This window comes from Eretmochelys imbricata, chromosome 27 (assembly GCF_965152235.1).
Source record: "Eretmochelys imbricata isolate rEreImb1 chromosome 27, rEreImb1.hap1, whole genome shotgun sequence".
Taxonomy (NCBI): Eukaryota; Metazoa; Chordata; order Testudines; family Cheloniidae; genus Eretmochelys; species Eretmochelys imbricata.
The window spans coordinates 9180709-9208489 of record NC_135598.1 but is presented as its reverse complement, the minus strand read 5'-3'; the positions used below and the strand labels follow the sequence as shown (position 1 = coordinate 9208489).

At 60.5% G+C, this 27781-nt stretch overlaps 1 protein-coding gene across 1 annotated transcript in view; it reads left to right on the top strand.

The window, feature by feature from the left end:
* Positions 1–27075, top strand: part of ITGA3 (integrin subunit alpha 3) — a 45152-nt gene extending 18077 nt beyond the window's left edge. Inside the window, exons 2-27 of the mRNA XM_077806424.1 lie at positions 1055–1182; positions 1810–1892; positions 5769–6012; positions 6634–6717; positions 7820–8024; positions 8565–8758; positions 9542–9630; positions 10013–10149; positions 11010–11096; positions 11327–11394; positions 13955–14091; positions 14415–14561; positions 15172–15269; positions 15544–15709; positions 16532–16600; positions 16961–17040; positions 17745–17822; positions 18341–18443; positions 18521–18697; positions 19132–19239; positions 19807–19920; positions 20764–20862; positions 21319–21444; positions 23179–23333; positions 24658–24783; positions 25450–27075. Of these exons, the coding sequence (XP_077662550.1) occupies positions 1055–1182; positions 1810–1892; positions 5769–6012; positions 6634–6717; positions 7820–8024; positions 8565–8758; positions 9542–9630; positions 10013–10149; positions 11010–11096; positions 11327–11394; positions 13955–14091; positions 14415–14561; positions 15172–15269; positions 15544–15709; positions 16532–16600; positions 16961–17040; positions 17745–17822; positions 18341–18443; positions 18521–18697; positions 19132–19239; positions 19807–19920; positions 20764–20862; positions 21319–21444; positions 23179–23289 (2932 nt within the window). The 3' untranslated portion in view covers positions 23290–23333; positions 24658–24783; positions 25450–27075. The remainder of the gene's footprint in view (positions 1–1054; positions 1183–1809; positions 1893–5768; positions 6013–6633; positions 6718–7819; positions 8025–8564; positions 8759–9541; positions 9631–10012; positions 10150–11009; positions 11097–11326; positions 11395–13954; positions 14092–14414; positions 14562–15171; positions 15270–15543; positions 15710–16531; positions 16601–16960; positions 17041–17744; positions 17823–18340; positions 18444–18520; positions 18698–19131; positions 19240–19806; positions 19921–20763; positions 20863–21318; positions 21445–23178; positions 23334–24657; positions 24784–25449) is intronic.
* The last annotated feature ends 706 nt before the right edge of the window (positions 27076–27781 follow it).

Here is a 27781-nt window from a genome sequence, read left to right as displayed (position 1 = left end):
ATCCCACCCCTACGCGCACACACGTAAATAATACCTATCCATGGCAATAGAGCTTCCTGCTGCTGCTCCCGCCGAAACAGGGAACGAGTGAAATTATGTAAACAGATCTAGAGTGTAATAGTAATCTCAGCGCTCGGTGACAGACAGTCCGACTGACGCAGGAGCAATGGGATTTGGGGGACGAGCCCTCGGTGACGGAGAGTCCGACTGATGCTAGAGCAATGGGTTTTGGGGGACAAGCCCTGGATGATAGACAGTCTGACACTAGAGCAGTGTGGTCAAGGAACAAGCCCTCAGTGACGTACAGTCTGACTGGCGATGAGGTTCGGGGAACGAGCCCTTGACGACGGACAGTCGGACTGACAGTGGGGCAATGGGGCTCGGGGGACGAGCACTCGGTGACAGACGGTCTGACTGACACAGAGATGAGCTGCTGACAGGAGAATGCCCAGCTGATCAACGGGCAGAGCAGGCTGGCTGGCCCGATGCAGCTCCGGCTGCCCTTTCCCCCGGCAGGCTGCATTCAGGATTAGCTCCTGGTATGCTGGTCCCTGGGGAAAGGCCAGTGCGGGCTTTGGTGTGGATTGCTTTGGGGCCTGCGTGCAGACTGCAGTCTGCCTGCGGCCAGCACGGCCTTGTGACAAACAGCTCTCCCACTGGTGAGCAGCCGTGTTCCCTCCAGGCTTGTCTCTAGCTAGGTGTTCGTACATCCCTAGCCCAATCTCAGGGCCTTCAGGCACTACTGTAACAATAACAACGGGGGTCCGAGGCCCCCTGTAAGCTTCTTGCCCGTTATGGTACATTGCTGTGTGCTGTTAAGCAGCAGCCACGTTCCACCCCAGAGGTGGCTGCATTTTGCTGCTGAGTGAAGTTGATTCTCTTTTTGCTGCCTCTGTGTGTGTAGTGGGGGGTGGGGGGCGTTGCAAGGAAGGATTTAACACTTGCACAGCACTGTGCGATCCCAGGGGGGAAGGCTGCTCTAGGGAGGGTGCAAAGCACTAGGGTTACGATTCCCAGGCCTCTGAGCTCCTTTGCTCCCTTGTGTCTTTGGCAGGCTGCTGGCTGGAGCGCCCCAGGACGTGGCAGCTGGGACGGAGAACGCCACGCGGACGGGGGCCATGTATTCCTGCCCCCTGAGTGTCTCCACGAACGACTGCAAGCGAGTGGACATCGAGGAGAAGAGTATGCCAGCGCTTCTCAGCCCCCTTCGCCCCACCCAGGGCAACCCACCCCCAGCCAGCCTAGCAACTCGGGAGGTGGGGGTTAAATACCACCCATCTTGGGTGATGCTCCCCCTCTGGGGATGTGCTGTCTTCAGACGCCTGACCCCATTCTGTCCTCTCTCCGCTGGCAGACGGGGGAGCCACGGGGTGCAGCGAGGGTCCTGTTAACCATTTAAGAGCTGAACCCAAGCTGGATAACGGGCTGTCCAGGGCAGGGCTTCCGAAAGGGAGGAGAGAACAACTCCTTTCTCACTGCGTACATGTCCCCTTCTCCACCCCAAGCTCTGTCTGTTCCCCCAGCCCTGCCCCACGGTAGCATGCTCTCCTGGGCAGGCAGCCCCATGTTTTCCCAGTCCTGGGCTTTCCCTGTGCACTGTCCCATGCTCTTCTGTGGTGACTCACTCATGGCAATGACATGCTGCAGAGGGCTGGGGGACTCCAGCCCTGCCCGGGAGGGTCTTTTGCTGGGGGGATCCATGTCCCGATTGCATTATTTGAGGGCAGGCACATGAGCAGGGGAGGGGGCTACGCATTCTCGTGCCATAACTGCTCGTGCGTCATTGTCTTCTCTGCTCCATGTGCTCAGGTGAACCGCGGAAGAACATCATTGAGGACATGTGGCTGGGGGTGACCATCGCTAGCCAGAGACAGCCCTCGGGGAGAGTGCTGGTGAGTGTGGCCTGCTGGGATACCTTGAGGGGCTTTGGTGGGGGAGCCTGAGCGTCACACCTAGGACACGATTCACCATTGCACGTGCCTTGCACAGCATTTACACCAGTGCAAAGCAAATTCAAAACGAGGGAAGGGAGCATGGCCTAGTGTTTAGAGCTGGGGACACCAGGCCTGCTTCTCCACTGCCGGCCTCGGTGTCAGGCTTCATGCCCAGGCAAAGTGGGTGGGAAATGCCCCCAGGTCACTCGCTGGTGGCACTTTGCTCAGGTGTGTAACTGGCAGGACCTGGTGCATGGCGGTGGGGAATCAGACCCCTGTGCATCAGGACTCCTAGGTTCCATTCCTGCCCTGATCTTGACTATGGTCAAATCACTTGCCTCAGTTTGCCCATCTGTAAAATGAGACTGACGATATTGACTGCCCCCACAGGGTGGGGGAATATGAGGGTGAATTAATGAATGGAGGAGGAGGGGCTGCAGAAGAGCAATGTAATGGAGCAGGTTGCAGCTGCAATTACACTTGGTAGAGAGGTGCGGCCTGTGGAGACTACAAGTCCCAGCATGCAATGCGCCAACTTGCTGCAGAGGGCCTGCTGCATGGAGCATTGCATGCTGGGATCTGTAGGCTCTGTGGGCAGCCCCTCTGCATTAAAGGAGAAGGCAAGTGCCTGTTAGTTGCAGAGGTGTAGCTCTCTCTAGGGCTTGAAACCATGCAACTGCCTCCCTCTCTCTGCGCCACCCCTCCCTCACCGTCTCGTCGGCTTCGCTCCCATCCGTTCCTTTTCCCTGGGCTTTCGCCGAGCGAGGGTCCGGTTTCCACCTTGCAATGGCAGCCTGGAGGAAACCAAACCCCGGCAACAACCTCGGTGCCAGCTGCTCAGCCCGTTGGCCTCTGGCTGAGGCCGCGTGGGAAAGAACGTGAAACAATCCAGAACTAAAAGGGGAAGGCAGCCCCTGGGGGATTCAGAGCGGAGCAGGGCTTAACCGTTGCCGGTTGCAGTTCTGCTGAGTGGCTGGCTGCAGAGTTCTCTCTGCTCGGTCTCTGGGAGGTCCATGGCCCACCCCAGTGATAACTGGGCTCTGCGGGAATCTGTGGGTCTGGCCGTCCGTTGCCCCGTTGTTTATACCATGCAGATGGTTCACCGTCTGCTCCGTGGTAACGTTTGACACCCGCTCTGCCCTGTGTAGTTAACGTCTGAGGCGCGGGGCGATGGAGAATCAGCCCATAGATGCCTAAAGGGCCCAGTTACCTCGGTGATGGGCTATGGATCATTTGCTCTCTCTCCTATCCCTTTGCTGGCAGGGGTCCCAGGCTGCTCCTGAGCTCGCGCTCTCTGTCCGAAACCCCAATTCAGAGGCTCAGGAATGGGGGGCAGACCTGGCGGAGGTCAGGGGAGGCTAGCGACCCCGCAATGGAAATATTGTGGGGGCTCCCCCGACTCCTCCTATTCCTCTGCCCCTACTCCATTTGCCGGAAGCTTCCCCCTACCGCCTCTGTCCCCCCTTTCCCCAGGGATTCTAGTTCCAGACCCATCTGCCTTCTTTAAAGCACATTTGCGGCTGGTGTCACGGCCTTGGTGCCTGATGTCTGTGCCGTATCCATAGCGGGCCATGTTCACCCCTGGCGTAACTCCGTGCGCTCCCCTGAAGGTGACTGAGCCCCAGGAGGGATCTGACCCAGAGCAGAGAGAGCGGAGTGTCGGCTTCACCCGCAGGCTCCGTGCCAACCCCCCTCTCCCCCCAGCAGGTGTGTAACTGGCAAGACATGGTGCACAGACGGTGGGGAATCAGACCCCTGCAGTGGAGTGCATCAGGACTCCTGGGTTCTATTCCTGCCCTGATCTTGACTATGGTCAAATCACTTGCCTCAGTTCGCCCATCTGTAAAATGGAACTAATTATGTTCAGCGTTGTTCAGACTCCGTGATCCTTCCGTCCTTGGCTTTCCTGTTGCGGCTGCCATCCTCGCAACTACCCAGCCAATGCCCACCCATGCTTCCCTGCACACATGTGAGCATGCCTAGGTATGCACGTACCCCGATCTTTTGCATGGGCATTCACACCTATGCCGTGCCCACTGGCATCCAACCCATCCCCCTTTCTACATGCATGCTCCGATACGCATGCATCCACTGGCACTGCTTCTAAGCAGTGGGCTCTCGGGCTATGTGGACTGCTGCTCTGACCTGGAGTGGGAGGAGTGGGATATCGGGGGCTATATGCACTGAGCACCCCAGCTTGCATGCAAACACCCCTGTCCTTGCCCCTGGCATCTCACAAGGCAGATCTTTGCCTGGCTCGTGGAGCTGCAGTTTCCATCTTCCCCCTCATCTGCCAATCCTCAAATTGGTTCAAAAGGCCTCAATTAAATTAGCCGAAAGGCAAGACGGCACTTTGGGTAACAGGAGCTATATCTCCACAGCTGTGATTGGGAGGGCAGGTCCCCAAGGGGCAGAACGGGGATGTCTGCGACTGCTGGCGCTGAGTGAATAGCAGACCGTTCCACCCAGAATGTCCCACAACCAACCCCATTGGCTTCTAGGGGGCTACGACCAGGGAACAATCTCATGAGGTGGGAGAGGAGAGGAAAGGAAGGCTGGCCAGTGGTTAGGGCTTGGGAGACCAGAGGTCATGTCCCTTCTCTGCCACAGACTGTTTGTGTGACCTTGGGCAAATCGCTTAGCCTCTGAGGTCCTCCTCTGTTTTTCGCTGCCGTACCTCACAAGGATAAATAGACCAAAGGTGCTCAGATAACGCACTAATAGGGTTATGTAAGTACGATCGCTAGAGACTGCCAGCGTTGCTGGTTCTGGCTGGATCTCTCCCTCTGTGTAACAGTGTTTAGCTTAGTTCTGCCTTGAGTGCAGGGGACGGGACTAGAAGTCCTCTCGAGGTCCCTTCCGGTCCTATGATTTCTATGCCTTCGTCTGGCTGGGTGCGGGGCTCGAACCTGGGAATCTAAATGGATGAGCCAGCACTGTTTGAGCCCAAAGGGCCACGCTGGGTTAGCATGGCGTACGCGTGCTTCCCCTTCCCAGCCCACCAGAGAGGGGAAGAAGGGTAATGCAGCTTTTGCTTCTACCCGGCATGCATTGAGCTGAAATGAGGATAGCATATGCAGTTACACTTCTTGTTCTGCTGCAGACCTGGCACGGTCGGGTCCGTGGCTGGGACTGTGGGAATACAAATAATAGTAATAAATTAATTCCAAGGGCCTGGTGATTGCCAGGCGCCAGGGCTCATGCTGGTTGCCAGCTGGGATCAGGAAGGGATCCCACCTTACGCCAGGGTACAGCATTGCAGAGTCTCATGAGGGTTTAGGCCTTCTTCTGGCTTGAAGAGATGGTGGCCTTGACTCAGGGGTCTGATTAGATATGGCAGGAGACAGGAGGAGCTGTTGGTCTGATTTCTGGGGGCAGGAGGCAGGACGCTGGAATAGGTGGGCCCGAGCTATGGTTTGATTGGAGGTGGGTATCAGGTTTGCCGTGCTGTTGGTTTGATCCGGTACAGGACAAAGTATGACACAGCAGAGGATGGACAACTGCTCCAATCCAGTAGGGCAAGAGGTGGGGAACTGGAGAAGATGGACCTTGGTCTGACCTGGAGTGGCAGGAGGTGGGATATGGGGGCATACGGACTGCTGCTCTGAGCAGGAGTGGCAGGACTGGGATACCGCGGTATATGGACTTCTGCTCTCCCCTGCTCTGGGTAGGAGGTGGGATATCTGGGAATACGGACTAGTGTCGCTGGAGGTGGCTAGCTCTGGCCCATTGGGCTGACCCAGGATACCAACCCCTAGGCAGTAGCCCCAGTGCCCCGCGAGCCCCAGACAGCAGCGTGCTTAGTACTCACCCCGGATGCTCCTGGCTCCCCAGGCCTGCGCTCACCGATACACTAGGGTCCTGTTGTCTGGCAACGAAGACCAGCAGCGCATGGTGGGGAAGTGCTACGTCCGCGGCAATGACCTGCAGCTGGAGCTGGCTGACGACTGGCAGACCTACCACAATGAGATGTGCAACTCCAACACCGAAGAGACTGGCATGTGCCAGATGGGCACCAGCGGCGGCTTCACTGCCAACACTGTCTACTTCGGGGCCCCGGGCGCCTACAACTGGCAAGGTCCGTGCTGCCGCCGGCTGCTTTGGGTCTCCCGCCCCCTCACCCCGGCACTGCCCTTCCCCCAGCCCATCTGCCTGGACCGACACGGCCTCTCTGGGTACGTCTACACCGCGAGAAAGACCCACGGCACGGCCGCAGCTGGCCCGGATCAACTGACTCGGACCGTGGGGCTGTAAAATTGCAGTGTTGGTGTGTGGACTTGGGCTGGAGCCTGGGCTTGGAGACCCCGCAAGTGGGGAGGGTCCCAGAGGCCTGGCTCGGTCCCAGAGCCCTGGCTCCAGCCTGAGCCCAAAGGTCTACGCTGCAGGTTCCCGCAGCCCGAGGCCAACCTAGCTGATCCAGGCTGAGACTCGGGGCCGCAGGGTTTTTAGCGCAGTGTAGACGTACCCTTGATGTGGCCGCAGCTGCCCGAGGGATGCTCAGCCGGCGACACCACGAGTATTGAGTGGCTCTGCCAGGGGCGGAGGGCTGGTGGGGAGGGAAAGGGGCAGGGACTGTGCCGGGGAGGTAGCACAGGCCAGGAAGCAGCTGGGGATGGGGATGGGGATGGGGAGAGATTCCTGTGTCTGCTGCCACCTGCCTCTGGCTTGAACTGTTCCATGTTTCCCTCCCCGGCTGCAGGGACGAACTACGTTCTGCAGCGAGATAGCTGGGACCTGGTCGACTTCTCCTACCCCAACCATGACAACGGCAACATCTACATAGGTACCTTCCGCTGCGTCTGGAAGGGACGTCCTCCCCCCCTCCCCCCACCCCCTTGCCCTCCCCATGTAACAACGTGGGGGGTGGGGATAGAGAAGGGCACAGGGCCTCAAGAGACCTGGGTTCTAGTCCCAGCTCTGCCACTGTCTCCCTATAGGATCCCTGGGCAAGTCAGACAGCCGCTCTGTGCCTCAGTTTCCCCAGGTGTAAACTGGCTGTCTGGTTTCCTCATTGTTCCTGCGAGGGAGTTCCGATGCAGCGCGGTGGGCCTGGCCTTCCTGCTGGCAAGCCCAGGTGCTCCCGGCATCGGAGTCATGCCACTCAGGTCCAGCCTAGCGGGGTGCTTCAGCCATTGCTGTTAGCGGGCTGGGAGCCAGAGGGAATCCCGCTCTGATGCCCCTTTCCCCACAGACACATGCTGAAATGGGAACTGGAACAGGGAAGCACCTTTAAAGCCCAGACGCTTCCCTGACCCTCTGGGGCTGGCAGTGAAATCTCCCCCGGGCCAGGAGGATGCTGGCGACGGTGTCTTTTGTGGGGGCCTTTGCAGCCTACGTGCCATGAGCTTGCTGGGCCTCGGTCCACTTCCCAGCATCCTCCACGCCAAACCCACTGCTGCTAATTGTCCCCTTGGCTGTCAGCCTCAGCAGGGAGGCCAAGGGCTGCCTGGACCAGAGACAGCTCATGCCGAGGGTGGGTCCCTCTAGGCCAGGGCTAGGGGGGCAGCTTGCCCTGCCACTAGGCAGCCTACAAGTGCACTGGTGGTACAGAGAGGGCATCAGCTTGCCAGGGGATCAGTCTGGCGGGTCTAAAGCCTGTTTAAGACTCCAGTGGGCTTTGGTGCTTTGGCCCACACAGCCCTGTCCCCCCCAATGGGTCCATTCAGGGTTGGGACCAGGGTTGGCACCAGTTCTTTGTCCATGCAAAGACTCACACTCTGGGCAATGCCGCTGTCCGTAGCTGCTAGCTAGGGTCCGTCCCAGCTGTGCTTTGCCTGGGATCCCCACTGCACTGGATCCCCCCAGGTTGTGATCCCCCCCCCGCCCCTCCCAGCGAGGGGCCCTGCAGCTCCCAAGGCCTGACGCCTATCCCCACCCTGCTCCAGGCTACACGGTCCAAGCCGCCAGCGCCGTCCTGCACCAGAGCCAGGTGACCCTTGTCACTGGAGCTCCCCGTCACCAGCACGCGGGCGCCGTGTACCTGCTGACGGACACCCGCAACACCCTGGAGAAGAGCCTGGTGCTGCCTGGGGAGCAGGTGGGCTCCTACTTCGGGAGCGCCATCGCCCTGGCCGACCTCGATAATGATGGGTGAGCTCTGCAGCCCTGCGAGCGGGAGCGGCCTGAGGAGAGGGGCTCCTCTGCATGACGGAGACCTTCATGGGTTGGTGACTCCACAGGGAGACCCAGGATCTCCATAGCTTTGAGGGGGCTCCATAGCGTTGAGGGGGTCTCTGTAGACAATAGCTCGGGGGGATCTCCATAGCCCATAGCTTCAATGGGGGCCCAGAGTTTGGAGTTGGGGGGGCTCCATAGCTTTGAGGAGAGGGATCCCCATAGCTTTGGGGAGATCTCCATAGCTTCGAGGGGGGCCCATAGCTTTGGGAGATCTCCATAGCCCACAGCTTTGAGGGGGGCCCATAGCTTTGGGGGATCGCCATGGCCCATAGCTTTGAGGGGGTGTGTCTGAAGCCTGTAGCTTTGGTGGGGGGTCTCCATAGCCCATCTCTTTGGGGCGGGGAGGTCTCCAGAGCACTGACCAGGTCTGATCCACCATCATAGTCGTCCTTGGCCCCTGGCCCTGCTGTTGCCCCTTGGCCCTGACCCCGCCCTTCCTGTCCCCGCTGGCAGGTGGCAGGACCTGGTGATTGGGGCCCCGTACTACTTTGAGAGGAAGCAAGAGGTGGGCGGCGCCGTCTACGTGTACATGAATGAGGCCGGCCGCTTCCAGAACTGGTCCAGCCTGGTTCTGAAGGGACCCAGCAACTCAGCCTTCGGCTTTGCTGTGGCCAGCATCGGGGACGTCAACCAGGACGGCTTCCAGGGTGCGTGGGGCTTCCCCTCCCACTCGGGGGGCTTGTGATGGGAGATCTCACTCAATGTCCGCGGGGCACTAGAGTGCCATGGGGCCAGGGAGGTATAAGGGTGGCTCTTGGAAGAGGTAGCTGGGAGGGTGTGGTGGGGGGGTGGTTGCAGGGTTTGGGGTGCGGTGGGGTTTGGGGGTGCGCTGGGGGTATGAGAAGGCTCTGGGGTGGGATTAAAGGACTCTGGTGTGTGTGGGGGTTGTGTGGGTATGGGGGAGCTCAGGATGGTGTGGGGCTTGGGAGCTATGGGGTGGCTCGGGGTAGTGTGGGGTTTGGGGGATTCAGGAGGTGGTGTGGAGTTTGTGGGTATGGGTTGCTCAGGGGTGGTGTGGAGGTATGGGTTGGCTCTGGGGTGGGATCGGGGGCTCTGGTGTGCGTGGGGTTTAGTCTGGGTGTGCAGTGGCAGTGGGGGGCTCTGGGAGTGGCATAGGGTTTAGTCAGGGTATGAGGTTGTATGGGGTTGGGGGGTATGGGGTGGCACTGGGGCAGGTGTGGGGTTTGGGGGGTATGGCTGGCTTGGGGTGGTTCGGGGATTCAGGGGGTGGTGTGGAGGTATGGGGTGGCACTGGGGCTGGTGTGGGGGTTGGGGGGCTCAGGGTGGTCTGTGGGGTTGGGGGAATGGGGTGCCTTTGGGGTGGCTCATGAGTGGTGGGGATTTAGTGAGGTGCTGGAGGTGGCTTCTGTGGGGCTGGAGGAGCTGGGGTCTCTGGTGGAGCTTGTGTGACCCTTTGCCTCTCCCCACAGATATCGCCATTGGGGCTCCCTTCGAGGGCCCTGGCAAGGTTTACATCTACCACAGCAGCTCAGGGGGGCTGGTGGCCGAGCCCCGGCAGGTAAAGGCACCTTGCGCACCCCATGTCCCCCCTAGGGGGCGCTTTGCAAAGGGCGAATTCCATTGGGCAGAGCCAAGTTCTGGCCAGGGAGGGAGCTGTGGGGTGGCCCCACCTGGCACAATCCCTCCCCACTCCCCCGCCAGGGAAGCTTTGGCATCAGGAACAGGCTGGAGAATGCTCCCCTCCCTAATCTGGGGGTGGATGATGGCTGTGGGATGGGATGGTCCTAGAAGGGTGGTGGGATGGGGCAAAGGCAGTTGGGATTCCCAGGATGTCCCCAGGGTCCTGCCAGACTGAACTGCTGGCCCGGGGGTGCGGGGTGGTGGTGGTCCTGGAGCGGCCACGGGTGACTCCCTTTCCTCCCCCATCCCCTGCCCTGCAGGTGATCAGCGGGGCAGAGCTGGGCCCGTCCGGCATCCAGACCTTCGGGTACTCCCTGAGTGGGGGGCTGGACGTAGACGGAAATTCCTACCCGGATCTGCTAGTGGGGAGCTTGTCAGAGCAGATAGCTCTGCTCAGGTAAGGGGGTTTGGGGTTGGGACAGGGCATGCTGCCAGGGCAACCTTTCCCCTGCAGGGGTAGGCCGAGGGTGGCTTCTTAGGGGCAGGTGCTGTTATGAGGCTGGTCTCTGGACCCACAAGTACAGGGGGATTGTGTGGGGCTCAGCATGGGGTGTAGTGTGTGTGGGGCGGGGGGGGCTCTGGTGGCTTCAGTGGGGATTGAACCGGGGACCTTCAGCAGAGGCACCAGCTGCTCCGCTTGAACAGGAGTCAGAAGCAGGTGTAGGTACGGGGTGGGATTGAGGGGGTCTGGGGGTGGCAAAAGAGGGAGACTCAGGGTATTGCACAACTGCCCCCTACAGGCGCCAGTGGGGCGTTCGCCTCCATGGCCCATTGAGCCCTTCGCCAACCATCAGTCCGAACAAGGACAGGGCTGGTGCCCCAAATCCCTCCGCGCTCATGTCACCCAGGCCCCCTGACCAGACAGCGGACCTCTTTCAGCCACTCCTGTCTTGGGGTGCATTGAAAGCAGGGGAAAGGCTCAATATCCCTCTGCCAGCTCCCTGAGCCCTCTAGCCCTGAACCCCAAGATTTTGGGTCCCCTGAGCCACGGAGGGGCCTTGCGCTGAGAAGGAGCCATGAATGGTGTGATGAGAAAGGAGAATCCCAGCCTCTATATGGGACAGAGACTGCCCTCACCGCCACCCAAAACCCTCCACTGTGCCCCCCAAAGCCCACCCCCTGCTGGGAGGTGGGAGCACTGGGCTGCTGCAGAGCAGGGTGGCGTCGGGCAGCTCCTGGCGCTGGTGGGCAGAGCTGGCGGCGGTTCCTGGTGGGAGGGAGGCTCGGCTGATCTCTTCCCTTTCTCTGCCTGCCCAGAGCTCGACCTGTGATCAACATCTTGAACAAAACCTTCACGGTGAGCCCCAGCCTGGTGGACCCGGCCAAGTGCACCCCACACTCCTGGTAAGGGTCCCCCCAAAATCGTCATCCGTGCCCCCCCGGGTGGCAGGGCCCCTGAATAGCGCCCCGGGGCTCATGGGGCTAGCTCTGCGTGGGCAAGGAAGAGCCCTGCGGTCCCTGTTCCCGTAGCAGCCGTGTGGGCTCTGTGTCTGCGGCCAGAGCGAATGGGACGTGTCTGGGATCCTGCCCCATCCTGCTGTCGCTGACCCCGGCCTCCTCTCTCGCCCCCGCAGCATCCAGGTGCAGATCTGCTTCTCCTACAACCAGAGTGCTGGGGACCCCACGTACAAGGAGCAAATCAGTGAGTGGGCTGGGGCGGGAGGGGGTGGGTGAGCGTACGTGGCCACGCACACCTGAGTGAGAAGCAAATGTGCTGCAAAGTGACCAGCGGGTGTGCACACGCCCAGTGTGAGCAATGGTGTGCGTGTGCAATGGTGTGGTGGGACAGCAAGATGCATGGGGAAAAGGCGATTGGGGGAGGGGTTCCCAGGATCCAGGGGGCTGCCCCAGCACCACTGAACTGTAGAAACGGCGGGGGGAGGGTTGCAGCAGCAGTGGGCGTCTCCCTTGCATGCAATGGCGGGTGTGTTCACACAGGAGCACTAGCGTGTGGATGCATGCAGTGGTGTATATGTGTGTGCACATGTGCAGGTCATGCCGTGGGGTGTGTGTGTGCAACGGTGAGTGTGTTTGCACGTGGGCGCTGGGGGGTGTGTGTGTGTGTTCAGTGGAGCAGGTGCACGTTTGCGTGCCTGAGTAATGGGTGTGGGTGCGTGTGCACCGGTGCGCACGTGTGCTTGTAATGGTGCACGCACTGGCGTGTGCGTGTGCGATGGGGGGGTGCGGGGGTGCACGTGCACTTGTAATGGTGCACGCACTGGTGTGTGCATGTGCGATGGGGGGGTGCACGTGCACTTGTAATGGTGCACGCACTGGTGTGTGCATGTGCGATGGGGGGGTGCACGTGCACTTGTAATGGTGCACGCACTGGTGTGTGCGTGTGCGATGGGGGGTGCACGTGCACTTGTAATGGTGCACGCACTGGTGTGTGCGTGTGCGATGGGGGGTGCACGTGCACTTGTAATGGTGCATGCACTGGTGTGTGCGTGTGCGATGGGGGGTGCACGTGCACTTGTAATGGTGCATGCACTGGTGTGTGCGTGTGCGATGGGGGGTGCACGTGCACTTGTAATGGTGCATGCACTGGTGTGTGCGTGTGCGATGGGGCGGTGCGGGGGTGCACGTGCACTTGTAATGGTGCACGCACTGGTGTGTGCGTGTGCGATGGGGGGGTGCAGGGGTTCACGTGCACTTGTAATGGTGCACGCACTGGTGTGTGCGTGTGCGATGGGGGGTGCACGTGCACTTGTAATGGTGCACGCACTGGTGTGTGCGTGTGCGATGGGGGTGCACGTGCACTTGTAATGGTGCACGCACTGGTGTGTGCGTGTGCGATGGGGGGGTGCAGGGGTTCACGTGCACTTGTAATGGTGCACGCACTGGTGTGTGCGTGTGCGATGGGGGGTGCACGTGCACTTGTAATGGTGCACGCACTGGTGTGTGCGTGTGCGATGGGGGTGCACGTGCACTTGTAATGGTGCACGCACTGGTGTGTGCGTGTGCGATGGGGGTGCACGTGCACTTGTAATGGTGCACGCACTGGTGTGTGCGTGTGCGATGGGGGGTGCACGTGCACTTGTAATGGTGCACGCACTGGTGTGTGCGTGTGCGATGGGGGGGTGCACGTGCACTTGTAATGGTGCACGCACTGGTGTGTGCGTGTGCGATGGGGGGGTGCACGTGCACTTGTAATGGTGCATGCACTGGTGTGTGCGTGTGCGATGGGGGTGCACGTGCACTTGTAATGGTGCACGCACTGGTGTGTGCGTGTGCGATGGGGGGTGCACGTGCACTTGTAATGGTGCACGCACTGGTGTGTGCGTGTGCGATGGGGGGGTGCGGGGGTGCACGTGCACTTGTAATGGTGCACGCACTGGTGTCTGCGTGTGCGATGGGGGGTGCACGTGCACTTGTAATGGTGCACGCACTGGTGTGTGCGTGTGCGATGGGGGGTGCACGTGCACTTGTAATGGTGCACGCACTGGTGTGTGCGTGTGCGATGGGGGGGTGCAGGGGTTCACGTGCACTTGTAATGGTGCACGCACTGGTGTGTGCGTGTGCGATGGGGGGGTGCACTTGTAATGGTGCACGCACCGGTGTGTGCGTGTGCGATGGGGGGTGCGGGGTGCACGTGCACTTGTAATGGTGCCCGCACTGGTGTGTGCGATGGGGCGGTGCGGGGGTGCACGTGCGCTTGTAATGGTGCACGCACTGGTGTGTGCGTGTGCGATGGGGTGGTGCGGGGGTGCACGTGCGCTTGTAATGGTGCACGCACTGGTGTGTGCGTGTGCGATGGGGGGGTGCACGTGCGCTTGTAATGGTGCACGCACTGGTGTGTGCGTGTGCGATGGGGGGTGCGGGGGTGCACTTGTAATGGTGCATGCACTGGTGTGTGCGTGTGCGATGGGGGGTGCACGTGCACTTGTAATGGTGCACGCACCGGTGTGTGCGTGTGCGATGGGGGGTGGGGGGGTGCGGGGGTGCACTTGTAATGGTGCACGCACCGGTGTGTGCGTGTGCGATGGGGGGTGCACGTGCGCTTGTAATGGTGCACGCGCTGGTGTGTGCGTGTGCGATGGGGGGGTGCACGTGCGCTTGTAATGGGGTGTGTCTGTGCGTGTGCAAGGCGAGCATCTGTGTGTGTGCATGGCCAGCCTTTGCCCTGTGTCTCCATGGGGCCTGGCTGCCCTGCTGCGGGCGGGGGGGATCTCTGAGCCCCCTCTCCCCCCTGCTCTCTCCAGGCCTGCTGTACACCCTGGAGGCTGACAAAGGCCGGCGCCCGGCCCGGGTGAGGTTTGCCGGGACGCACTCCGCTGTTTACAAGGGCGTCTTCACCATGCCAGCCGCCAAGTGCCATGATCTGCAGCTCCTCCTGCTGGTGAGCAGAGGGCAGCGCAGGCCGAGCTTAGCACAGGGCAGCGCGGGGAGGGTGTGAAGTTTTGGCAACGGGTGCGAGACAGCTGAGTACCTGGGGCTGGGGCGTGGAGGGGCCTTGCAGGATCTGGGAATAAAGAGCCAAGGGAGGGGAGGGTCTGGCAGCAGAAAAGCCAAGAACCCCCTGTCTAAATCGGGACTCAGCGTGCGTGGGGGGGGCCTGGAGGATCCGGCCCCCGGGGAGCCCCAGTCGCTGGGTCTGATCTGCGCCGGCCGGGGCGGGATCGCCATTATTGCCGGCAATGAAACCCGCCGTCCTTCCTGCAGGAGAACATCCGGGACAAGCTGCATCCCATAGTTCTGCACATGAGCTACTCCCTGGAGGAGAAACCCAGGCACTTCCAGCTGGGGCCCCGCTCTCTCAGCGCCTTCCCCGTCCTGAACGAGGATCAGCCCCGGAAGAACGACACCGAGGTGGGCCGGAGCTGCCGAGCGACAGGGAAGGGGGGGAGCTGGGCCGGGCCGAGGGGAATGGCACCTACGCAGCGCCTGCTTTAAGGGCTTTGAACTTGTTTCCGCTGCAGGGTGTGGGAGTGGGAGGCTTGTGGTGATGGGGTCTGAGCAGGGGAACTGGGCGCCAGGACTCCTGGGTTCCATTCCCAGCTGTGGCAATGGCTCTGTGTGAGTGGGGTCTGAGCAGCGGACTGGGTGCCAGGACTCCTGGGTTCCATTCCCGGCTCTGACACTGGCTCCATGTGAATAGGAGGGAGGCGTCGGCTACTTGGGTATAACCGACCTGCCCCCAACTCTGAGGACCTGCCCCTCCGTGGGGAGGTTTCTAACGGAAACACGTTTCCATAATCCACACTAGCGCCGGGGTGTGCCACATCCCTGCGAGTAGCCAGGACAACTACAGGATAACGGCCTACTGCTGCTGCTGGTTGATGGAGTGCCTCCCTCAGCTCAAGCGGCCGAGGCCCCCTGCTTGAATGCTGATGGTCTTGGGGTCAGAGCCCGCCCAGCGGGGTGGGTGGCCCCGTGCTGGTTGGGGGCAGCCCGAGTGAATGACCAATGCCGTTGTCAGATTAACTTCCAGAAAGAATGCGGCCTGGACAACAAGTGCAACAGCAACCTGCAGCTGCAATGCGCCTTCGTCAACGAGCAGAACCAGCCGCTGCCCCGGTGAGAGACGGGCGGAGCCTGCCCGGGCACCCTGCCCCCTTCCCGGGCACACGGAGCCAGCTCAAGGCGGGGAGCTGCCTCGGCCTAAACAGCCCCCTGGGGGAAAAGCATCTCTGCCTGGGCCCCACTTGCTGGCGGGGGGAGGGGACGGGGGTGTCTCTTTCCTGGTGGGACCCCGAGAAGTTCCCCTCTTGTCGGGGGAGGGCCACCCCCTGCCCATGTGGCTGGGGGGGCCGGTGCCCCCGGGCTGAGCGCTGTCCCTTCTCCGGCGCAGGCTGAATGGGACCCAGGTGCTGCAGTACAGCCGGGACGTCCGGAAGTTGCACCTGAGCGTCAACGTCACCAACGTCCCCTCGACGGGCACCAATGGCGAGGACGCCCACGAGGCCCAGCTCAACATCACCGTGCCCCCCGCCCTGCTGCCCTCCTCCGTCCGGCCCGTAAGGAGCCCCCTTCCCCTGCTGCTCTCCCCGCTCGCTCCACGCTGAGAGGGACGCTCCCCCTGCTGCCATGGCATCTTCCCCCCTCCCCTCCTCTGTACCAACCCCCCTACCCGCTTCCTCCTCTGTGCCGAGCCCCTCTTCCCCTCCGGCAGCCGCGCCCTGCCCAGGAGCGTGCTGCGGGGGGAGAGCTCGGGACTGGGCCCAGCTGGGTAGGATGCAAAGCGTGTGTTGTGGGGGGGTGCACCAGCCGTCCCCCCAGCCCTGCAGGTGGAGGAGCCCTCTGTCTGTCCATCCGTCCGAGCCCCAGGTTGGTTTCTGTCCCGGTTTAAAGCCCCTCGGCAGGGCAGGAGGGACGTGGCTTGTGCCCACCGCTGTGAGGTGCCGTGCCCCATCGGGGCTGGCGAGGGGCACCCGGTCAGCGTCCAGTGGAGAGAGGGGGCCTGTGCCCCCAACTGGGGCCAGTTAGCACTGCGGGGTGGGGAGGGGCAGGCAGCCTGGAGGCCAACACCCTGGGTATGGGCTGGGGGGTGGGATATGGGACTGGCTTTCCCTTCTCTCCATGCACTGCTCCCAGGATGGGGTAGGGGGCACCCTCGGGGCTGGTGGGTATCAAGGTCCAGGGTCGGCCCTCTGGCGCGTCTGCTTCTCAGGTAGAGGTGGGCAGCTGGGGGGGGGGGGGGGTGTCCTTTCTGGGCTGCGGGGGTCGGCAGGGCACAGGGATGGGGCAGGAGGCGGTCGGATGGGGAGGTTTCTCTGTGGCGGGGCTGGGCTCAGGGGCCGAGCGGACGGTGACGCCCCCTTCCCCTGACTGCCCCACAGAGCGGCGCGTGCACCTTTGAGGAGACGGTGCTGTGTGACCTGGGAAACCCCTTCAAGAAGAACCAGAGGGTGAGCGGCGTCTGGCCCCCCACGCCCCAGCTCAGAGGGAACAGTCCCGTGGGGGTGGGGCAGGGGGCACCGCCAAGTGGGGCGGCCGGTGGGGCTAGGACAAGAAGCCTGGGGGAGGGCATGGCAGCCTGTGGGCACCGACCGCCTTGGGACTCTTGCAGCGTGGGTGGGGGTGGGTGCCAGGTGTCCACGGCCTCCACGGTGGGTGATCACTGGGCGTTCCAATGAGATCTGAGCTTCCCCCACCCCAGGGGTCTGTGGCAGGGGGGTGGCGGGGCCCCCAGCCTGGTTGGTAAAGCCCATGCCAGGCATGGCCCTACGGAGACTTGGCCTTGCAGCGCTCTGTCCCCTCTGGTGCAGGCAGAGCTGATCATCACCTTCGAAGCCATCGGCATCACCCTGGACACCCGCGAGGTCGTGGCTCAGCTCCAGCTCTCCACGTGAGTCCCCTGGAAGGGCGCGGGGGCTGGGGGGTCCATCTGCAAGGGGGAGGGGTGCTGGATGAGTGAGTTAAACCAGCTTGGGAAGCAGCTCAGCTGGCAGGAGAGAAAACGGGAAGCAAGGCCAGGCCTTTCCATAGTGAACAATCCACCCCCCCCACACACACACCCCTGCAGCACTTTGCCATCGATGCCCAGGGATTGCTTCGCCTGCTGCAGAAAGGCGACCGCCTCTGGGGCGGAACGGGGCAGTTAATTAACAGCGCGTAGCAACGTCACGCAACAGTCTCGGAAAGGAAAGGAAAGCGAATGCTGTAGCCAGCTGACACCGCAGGCCAGGTGGAATGCAACTCCCTGAGTTATGCCGGGACACGGGGGCGTCCAGAAGTGCCATGGGGCCCTTAATGAGCACAAGGAGTCAGGACCAACTCTGAAAAATCGCACCTACAGCGCCCCCTATCCCTGTGCTGGGGAATTGGAGTCCGCGCAGAGTGACCCCCTACTGAGCCACCCACACCGTTCCCTGCAGCGCAGCGCCCCTTAGCGCCGCTCTGGGGTCAGCATCGGCTCAGGGCTCGGAGAGCGCCCCCTACGGGCTCTGAGGCTGATGGGGTCTGGCTGAAGAACCTCGTGTGTGTCTGTAGCCAGAGCAGGGAGCGAGGTACGAACTGCCCCGTGATGTTATTTCTGCCCTGTCTCGGCAGGCTGAGTTACCAGGAGGATCTGCAGCCAGTGTGGGCCGAGCTGCAGGTGGACTACACCGTCCAGGCGTCTCTCACCCTGTGCGTATCTCTGGGGCTCGTGCCCCCCTCGGTTCAGCGGGTTCTTGGGTCCCCGAATTCCAGCCCCCGGGAAGCACCTCTGTCTCCAGTGAGAACTGGGTGCAGGGAGTGTGAATTGCGGGTGCTGGGCCCCACATCTCGCCCTGCTCAGAGGCTGGCGCCCCATAAGGAATCTGGGCAGGGGCTGGGGCTGCATGGAACCGAGAGGCCTAGCCCAGGAGTGTGTTTCCTCTACAGTCGTTGATGAAGAGACCCTGCGTACCCCCAGGCATTGCTCCCATCTACCCAGCCTGGGCTGCTGCTGGGTCTAGGCCCTCTATGCCCGGCTTGGGCCCACTCAGGGCCCCCCAAGCTCAGCCCAGCCCAGGGCCCCCCAAGCCCAGCCTGCCACTTCCAGCTCTGAACCTAGTTTGTGCAGACCCCAGCAAATCACCCCTTCCTACGCCCCACGTCCCCTCCCCCAGCAGCAGTCTCCCCTGCCCTGCCTTGCTGACCCCAGCTGCTCTCCTCCCTGGCAGGCTGTCCCCGCCCCTCCAGACATCCTTCAGCGGGAAGGTGATGGGGGAGTCCGCCATGAAGAGCGAGCTGGATGTGGGGAGCCCGGTCAGCTTCAATTTCCAGGTACGGAGGCTCCCGATGGGGAAGCGTCGCCGGGGGAGAAGGCGGTGGCCACGTCCCAACTGGGCTTTGCATTGCAGGTGAGCACCAAGGGGGAGTCTCTGGGCTCGCTGGGCACCATCGTCCTGGGCTTCGAGTGGCCCTACGAAATCCACAACGGCAAGTGGCTGCTCTACCCCACGGAGATCCTCGTGAGCGGCAACGGGGACCAGCACTGCCAGCCACCAGGGGGCGTCATCAATCCCCTCAACCTCAGCGTGAGTCAGGCTCGGCAGTCCCTGCTCCCTGCCCGCCGGCACGCCCTCTCCCTCGCCTTTCGTGCCTCTTCTCTGCCTCGCCCTGCCCTGCCCTGCCCTGCCCTGCCCCGCCTCTCCCCACCCCGCAGCTAAACTTCGCTGCACTGCATCGGCACCCACCGCCCCGCGGGGAGCAGTGCCATCCCAAAGCGCCGGTGGGCAGCAGCTGAAGGCATGGCCTGCAGCCAACACCTCCAGGGCGACCTCCTGCGGAGAGAGTCAGGCCAATGGTTCCTGTGTCCTCTGCCCCAGAGAGGTGGGACTCTGAGCCCTGGTGAGGGGTCGCCAACCCGTGCACCCTCTGCCCTGCTTTGCGTCCTCGGGTGCGGGAGCGTGCTCAGCCCTCCATGAGGTGCAGACCCTGGCGGCGTGTAACCGACTCCCTTCCTTTCCAGCTCCTCTCCAGCTCTGCCCGGCAGAAGCGCGACCTGGAGACGGCGCTGCAGGCCGAGCCCCCCGTCATCCTCGCCACCTCCAAGAAAGCCAAGTCGGAAACATTGCTGGTGAGTGCTGGTCTCCTGGCAGCTTCAGCCCGGCCCCGGAGGAGAGCTGGGGTCCCTGGTAGTGTCTCACTATTCACACACCCAGCGCAATCCATAGCCTGTCCTTCACGGACCCCAACTCCAGAGACAATGACTGTGGGATAGACCCCAGCTCCGCCTGCTCCAGAAGCCCAAGAGCTCAGGGGGAATCTCCGCTAGCTGGTGGCAGTGTGAGATCTAGGACACGTGGTTGAGTAGTTCTGATTGTGCCCACTGGAGGGCAGTTGTCTCCCAGGGCAGTTGCCTGGGTTACAATGGTGTGGTGTCAAAGAGTGTCAGCTGATCAGGGCTGTAACTGATGGATATTCTGCACATGGTGTTGGGGCCTAACCATCCAGCACTGATTCATTTCAGAAGCTCCCCCACCCCGACTTCTCTTCACAAGCTCCTAGCCCAGCCTGGAATGGGCGTTACTGTCTGGGCGAGCTGCTCTGACACAGAGACGCTTCCCCTTGGGAAGACCCTCCTATGTACATCCGCCTGGACCCGCCCACTAACACGCCGGCTTTTTTTGTTTCCCGCCCCCAGAGCTGCTCTAAGGGATCGTCTCGCTGCATTTGGTTCCAGTGCCCCATCCGGGACTCCAGGCACACGACGACTGTCACCGTCCGAGCGCGGGTGTGGAACAGCACCTTCATTGAGGTCAGCGCCAAACTGCCCAGGCTCCCCTACTGCTCTGGGAGAGTGGATTTTATCAATGGGGGGGGAAAATCAGCGATGAGATATTTAAAATTCATGAAAGACGGATTCACACTAAGCACAATTAGTCGGCGGAACTCATGGCCACAAGATAAAATTGGAGCCAGAAATTTAGCAAAATTACCAGAGGCCTCGGCCATTTATATGGATAGCAGGAGTATCCCTATAAACACTAACAAACTCAGGTTTAAGCTAATCTTGCACTATCAGGATGAGAGCAGGTTTGCCCGGGCAGATTGCTCCACATCAGCCCGCTGCAGGGGTTTCTTGCACCTTCCCCAGAGGCAGCTGGTGCTGGCTGCTGTCAGAGATGGGGTACTGGGATGGATGGTTGGTCCGGCACTGCCGGGGTCCCTGTGGTGCCAAGCCCCTCTAGGCCGCTGGCTGGAATATGATGGAGGGAAGGCAGTGACCAGACACTGCATGCAATGAGTTGGGAGGTCTCAACTGGGTTCCTAGCGGCAATGGTCACCCCTCTATCCCGTACTCCGGCTGGCATCGCTCGTCCCCATTCCCAGCAATCTCTGCAGTGGGGCCAAAGGCAGAATGAGCCAAAGGGCCTAGCTTGCCTCTCGCCTGGGGTTGGCCCCTGCAGGAAGCTTGGCCAGGCAGTATTTGCTCCAAGGACGACGCTGGACCTGCAGGGCCATTGGGGTTCATCAGCACCAAGGTGGGGGAGAAGGATGGGGGGGGAGGGTGTTAAAGTGGAGATACACTCCTGGCCCAGGTTACAAGCCACCCCATTTCACGCTCCCCACCCTTGTCCCCCCACCCCGGCCTCCACAGGAGTTCAGTGACTTTGACCGTGTCAAGGTGGATGGGCTGGCGACGCTGTTCCTCAAGACAAACGTTCCCACCATCAACATGAAGAACCACACGGTGCGGGTGAGTGAGCCCGGATTGCTTCCTTCTCTGGGTGCAGGGCGTGTGTTTGCCTGCTCTTGCCTCCAGCGCCTCCTGCTGGAAGTGGCTGGAACTGGAGTAGCTGGGAGTTCCCCCCCCGCCCATAGCCAGTGCTTCTACACCATCCCTGACAGTGCCTCCTGCTGGAAGTGGCTGGAACTGGAGTAGCTGGGAGTCCCCCCCGCCCATAGCCAGTGCTTCTACACCATCCCCCGACAGCGCCTCCTGCTGGAAGTGGCTGGAACTGGAGTAGCTGGGAGTCCCCAGTCCCCATAGCCAGCTCTCCTGCACCACCCCCGACAGCGCCTCCTGCTGGGAGAGGCTGGGACGACAATAGCCAGGAGCTCCTCCCTCCCCCGCGCCCCCCCCCTCCCCAGCCAGGTGCACAGTTGTGCAGCTGCCGTCCCATCCTCTCTGTTCATTGCGTTTGGCTCCCAGTTCTTCGTGGACATCGACTCGGAGCTGGTCGAGGAGCAGCCGGTGGAGATCGAGCTGTGGCTGGTGCTGGTGGCGGTAGGGGCAGGGCTGCTGCTGCTGGGGCTGATCATCCTGCTGCTGTGGAAGGTGAGAGGGGCTGCTGTTCCCTTCGGAGCGCAGGGCGGGGGGTGAGGGATTCCTGCTCTCCGTCTAGGCTGATACAGGAGCCGCTGGGAGTGAGTGACAGAGCTGTGGGAACAGCGCTGAGGCCTGGCATGCTCAAGACACCAGTGGACCATGAGTCCTGCAACCCGGTGACCGCGTCCGTAACGCATTCCGAGGCCCCCAGTTTCAGCAGTGCGAGGGCCCTATAGAAAGCTGCTTCTCGAGAGATTCTCAGCCTAGAGAGGTTCAGGCTAGGCTGGCGACCCCGCAGTCTTTCATCGTGAAGGGTCCCGGAGTCCTTTGCAGACGACACACAGAGATCTCTTCGCCCATCGCTGAGATGCAGCCACCTCTGGGGTGGATCATGGCCGCTGTTTAGCAGCACACAACTAGGCTGTCAGACAAGATGCAGAAGAGCATCAGAAGGGGATTTAGGGAGACTGACTGTATTTACCCCAGGTGGAATGGGGTTAACGCCCCACTTATATGAAGCATCGAGGAATGATTGGCAGTCGGGAGCCTCTGCTTTATGCCAGGGCGTGAGAACAGTGCCCCCTGTTGAATCACTAGCATCACTCCCTGCAGCAGCATCTGAGCTGTTCCTTGGAGCTCTCCGTTCCACCCCTGCTTAGCTTGACTGGGTTCTAGCAAATTGGGATAAACTGCCATTTTTGGGGGTGGGGCTGAGGAAGATTTGGGCTTCTCTCAACCCCTGCTGTCTCTGGGGCTTGTCCAGCGTGCGTTCGGAGCAGAGAATGCCATGAGCCTCCCCTGGGCCCGGTTGAGCTGTGTGAATACCCCCGTGGGATTGCACGTCTGGTGTTCCGGCTGTATTGTTTTAAATACAGTTCAGCTTTGGAAAGCGAATTCTCCTCTCTCGGGGATCACGGCTGACAGCTTTGCAGGATAGCAGCCCTGATACTGGGCGGCATAGAGGAGCTGGAAACCCCAGAGATCACCCCAGCTTGGGGAATCCTCCAACACTGCTGCCCTGCGCTCTTCCCAGCACTAGAATATGCTAGGTATATGCTCCAGAGATGGTTGGGGTGTGGCCGCATTGCTCTGAGCTCCAGCTTTTCTCAGCTGCACGATGGTCCCTTGGGGTGTAAATTAGAGCAGTCCCATGGCCTGCTCTACCTTATCCCACCAGCCCCAGAATCCTGGAGGTTAAAAGGTGGTGTAAAGCCACCTTTGCCTCCACTCCCACCCCACTGGGCTGCTCCAAATTCTGGAGGGGGCCCTGAGGAAGTCTCCTCCTAACCCTGCAAGTGCCACCTGGGGATCTGAGAGTTAAGCTGTTTTTTCCCCCCTTCAGTTGCACAGTAGGAACTTAATTGATGATGCATGATCCAGAATAGAATCCGGATTGCTGCTTCCACTCCGCTAGGCTAGCGGGAGCGAACGGGTATTTCAGGCATCACGGGGGAGCAGATCAGGTGAGTCAGAAGGGGCCATCTCTCAGAGCAGAGTTCAGTTAAGCTTGTTCAATGGGAAGCCGAAATGACCCAGCTGATTAGGAAGTACGTCCATATCCCCAACTCGCCTCCCCGATCCGGCCCTGCTACGCAGGGTTCCCAGAGCCCTATATCAAGCGATACATGCAAGAGATCAGCCCGTCTGCCACTGAGAAGCAGCCACCTGTGGGCTGGAGCCTTTCCTCCCAAGGGATTCCCCGCCACCCATTGCCCCTGACCGGTGTCACCTGCTTCCTCGTAGTGCGGCTTCTTCCGGAGGGCGAGCACCCGCGCCATGTACGAGGCCAAGGGCCAGAAGGCGGAGATGAAGATCCAGCCGTCTGAAACGGAGCGGCTGACAGATGACTACTAGCTCGGGGCTGCCCCTTTGCCCTGAGAGCCCACTCCATCCTCTTGGTAATGACCGGGGGGCGGGGCAACACACAAAGGGGCGGGGCCTATGGGATATTGACTTCTCACTTCCTCCCTGTCTCTGTCATGCCTTCTCCTATTAACCCTTTCCCTGTCTGGGCTGCATCTCTCCGTTGAGGGGCCCACTGAGTTTCCACTGGGTCTCTGTGTGTGGTCTGGTCTGATACCCTCGCAGCCAGGGAACAAATCATCTGACTGCATTTTCGCTGGCACGCCCCTAACCCTAATCCCCCTCTGCTTTTCCCTGGCTCCCCTCCACCTGCCGCTGGACTCTGCACAGGCTCCATGGGGGTTCAGAGTGTGTGTGTGTATCCGCTGTTCCACTCAGTTGGCTCTAACCCACGTTTGCGATTGTCTCGCTCTTTGCTAGCTCGGGATCTGCCCCGAGGGCCCTGCCGTATAAGCCCCGATGATGCAAAAGAGGAGTACCTGGGGAGGATACAGCACCAAACCTCGGGGTGGGGGTGAGGAGGGAGAGGGTGCTGCACATTTGTGGCACCCCATGACCGTTTGCACGCGTTGCTCGGCTGGATTAAAAGGGCATCGCCACCCTCATGCCTGACGTGTCACTATCCCTCACCTGTGTGATGGCGTGGGCTGAGCCTTGTGCGTGGGACAGCTGCACCAGTGGGCAGAGTCAGAAGAAACCCGAATCGAGAGAAGGGTAGAACAGTGGCCCAGGATGCTGCTGTGATGCTAGGGGGTGCTGATGCCGAATGAGGGAGTCGGGATCTTCCCACAAAGGACCAAACCGCCGCTGACTGCCCAGGGGATAGAACTGCAGATGGGAAGGAGAACCAGCAATTCCACGCACGCCGTCCAGCTGTGGCTGTCTGTCCAACTGTGCTGCCGTTTAACTAACGCTAATGTCTGTCTCCCCCTTTCCAGCATCACTGACCAAACGTTTCTCAGAGCAGCCTCTGGATTCTGTTGTCTCTCCCGCCGGGGAAAGAGTCAAAGTCTGTCTCTGTCTCTCTTTTCTCGTTTGCTCTTGTTCCTTTTGTTGTAGTTGTTTCTATTTTTCTGATCTTTTTTCTTTCTCTCTTTTCTTTGGTCTTTTTCTCCCTTTCATCTCTCTGATTTTGAGCTCATTTTTCTTTCTGATCTCACGTGCTGTCTCTGATTTCCTTCAGATGATTCTCTGATTTCTGTCCCTGATTTCTCGCTCCCTGACTGATTGATTTCTCTCTCCCGCTCTGATTTCTGTCCCTGATTTCTCTTTCTGATTTCACTCTCCCGCTCTGATTTCTTTCTCTGGCCATTGAAGTTTGATGTTAACCTCCATCCCCTTCCTCTCCCCTCTGCCCAGTGTGACTTCTTCAAGCGGACCCGCTATTACCGGATCATGCCCAAGTACCACGCGGTGCGGATCCGCCAGGAGGAGCGCTACCGGCCTGCTGACGGCTTCCTGCCCCGGAAGCACAAGAAACACTGGGTAACAAATTGGCAGGAGTCGGAGAAGTACTACTGACCCCTCCCTCCCCCTCCCGCCACCCTGTCTGCTCGGCTTGCCCTGTGACCACGTCGCTGCTATGTGTAACTAGCCCAGGGACCAGCCCCCTGTCAGCGAAGGACATGTTATTTATCCTAAGTTATACCGCATAGAAAGGCAACCCCAAAGCTTTCTCGAGGGGCCTGGGAGCAGCCGTGCAACACGAGACCCGGCAGTGGGAACACGAGGGGCTTTTGTTTTGCACAAATGGATTATTTCACACATATAGACACACTCTTCTGCCTGGGCATAATTGCTGTGTGTTCGGTCTGGGCCCCAGCCCTCACCCTGCCCCCAGCTCTCTCGCTCTCTGTCACGCTCGCGTGTACTGCAAAGTGCCTCCTTACGCACAGACAGCGTGTGGTCTCGCACAGCATCTCGGCCGTGCACTTGTGCACAGATGGTTGGGTCTTACCCGATGCTCTTGGGTGCACAGAGCATTGCTTTGCCTGCCCTTTACACACACACACATGCGGAGATGAGCTCTCATGCAATCAAGTCCCCGCACACACTTGGAAGCTTACAGCATTTTGGTGTGGGTTGTGACGAGACCCCAAGACGCCCACGAACCACCTGACACCCCCACCGCTGTCCCATGCTTGCCCACAGATGACTAGTGCACAGAGCATGCTCCTCCTCCGGGATCCGGCTACACGCACGGCCCCTCGTGCACAGACTCGCTTGCACCGATTCGCTCGGGTGGCGATGAATGCAGCACACGGACACTCGCCCTGACCCGTGCGGTCTTTGGTGCACGTTCATGGTCGCTGCTTCTCCCCGGGACCTGCCAACGCCCCCGCTCAGCCGCCGGCAATGGTCCTGGCATTCTGCACCCAGACAGAAGAGGGGAAGCGGCTCCCCTACTCGGAACCCCCTGCTCCTGTAGGGGGATGAGCCAAGGCAACACCCTTCAGCCTCATCACGGCCCCCTCCATGCGCCACACTGGATGTTTTGCCACTGAAGTTTCTTATGTGAGAGCTACTGGTACCTTTCCCGGCTTGTCCCCTGGGCGTCCTTTGTTTGGGGCGGAGAGCAGCCGTTCGCCGATTGTTACTGGGGTACAGCCCATGGAGAGCCGTGCTTTTGGTCTGGGAAGGGTGGATGTTGGGGTGGGTGGGGGAGGCAAGGCCAGGCTTTGTCATCCCCGCGGGATGGTCCCTCCCCATCGACTTGCAAGCAGCAGGTCTCGGCTCCCCTCCAAGGATGGGACAGGTAAGGGCTCTTTTCAGCCGAGGCTTGGCTGTGTAACCAGCCGGATGCAGGGGTCAAACACTGCCTGATCTTTATTGACTCCTCTGAAGGAACAGACTGTGGGCCCTATGCGTCCCAACCCCCCCACCCCAGCCCCCCGCAAGGCTGCAGGCTGGGATCTCGCTTTGAGCCTTAAACTGCAGGGGCTGATTTGAGGCTACTGCAGCCTTGATCCCTGTGTGGCGTTATGCCCCCCCCCCCACCCGTTAGCCCTGCTGGAGCCGATGCAACTAGAGAAAAGTCTGCTCTGCGTCCTGCTGAATCTGCCCTTGTCTAGGGAGGTGCTGCTAAGTCGGGGGAACCTCAGGGCTCTTTGTAGCTGCAGCACCAGCTTCCTCCCATTCATGGTCCCCACTTTCTGGTAGCTGGATCTGCTTAAGCCTAGAGCCGGTGGTCCCCTCTCCAGCTACTCCTAGGGAGTAGCACAGGACTTGACCCCAGGGGTCCTGCAACAGGGAAGGCCTGGCAGGGGATGTTTTCACAGGGTTACCGCTGATCCTGCCCCAGTCAGCACTCTGCCCCCACGTGGCCCCCTCTGCTTGCTGCAGGCATCACCGGGCCTCCCTTTCCCATCCCAACCGTGCAGCTGAGTTTTCATGCTCCGTCGGCTGGAAGGATCCATGGGCATGAAACGTTCTGTTCCCAGCACTCCCTAGCCGCTGGGCACGTTCCGCTTGTGCGCTCTTGCTAGGGGGCGTTCTTGCAGGCATCACACAATGCTTTAAGTGGGAGGTGTCACCCTGGTTTACAATAAAGGAACCTGCAAGAATGAGAGTTTCCTACGCTGACCACTCTCTGACACTCCCTCTGTGCCCTCGGCTGGGGATATTAAATTATTAAGCGTGTAGTTGGGGTTCTTTTGCTGTTGATCACTGGAGTTCGTTTCTTTTATGGTACTGGAGGGCTGGAGTCACTGCGCCTTGATGTGAATATGCTTGAGCGGTTATGATGGTGTCAAATAAAAATTGCTCCTTGATTTGTAACATGCAGTTTCCTACAGTCCACCTTCCACCCCCCCCCACCCCCAGGCTTAAACCACAGGTGCACACTCCGGGTATTCACCATACGTAGCACTTTTCAGCAGTAGATCTCAAAGTGCTTTACAAAGGTGGTCAGTTTCATTACCCCATTTTACAGAGAGGGAAGGTGAGTTGCTAGGAGCAGGGCTGGGACTAGAACCCACCACTCCTAGGTGCTTATTCATGGTGCTCCCCATTAGGCCATCCTGCCCATCTCTACCAAGCACCTTCTGGACTATAAATGGAGCTTCAGGTTGGGGGGGTAGGGGATCTCAGGCCACCAGGCCTGATACTTCTCTCGCTTCTGCCAGCACAAAGCCAGAGCAACGGTGTCTAATTTACAGCCTCTTTCGGAACTGGGTTCTAGGCCAGGGCCTACATGGTAACACTGGGCAGCAAAGGTGGGTTGTTGATTAGCCTGGGAACCAGGGTCCGTTAGCGGCCAGCTGCCTCCATAAGGAATCCTCCTTTGGATTCGTTACAGCCAAATTGTGGAAGACACTACACCAGCATCCTGGGGAACAGAACCTGGCCCGCTGGGTGCTGACATTAACCCATTTGAAAACTGCAACACCTAGAAAGGAAAGATGCATTTTTTTTAAGCATGGTGCAGTGGGGGCTGGGTTGCAGGAGGGGGGCAATCTAACTAATAATCTGTGTTTGTACAGCG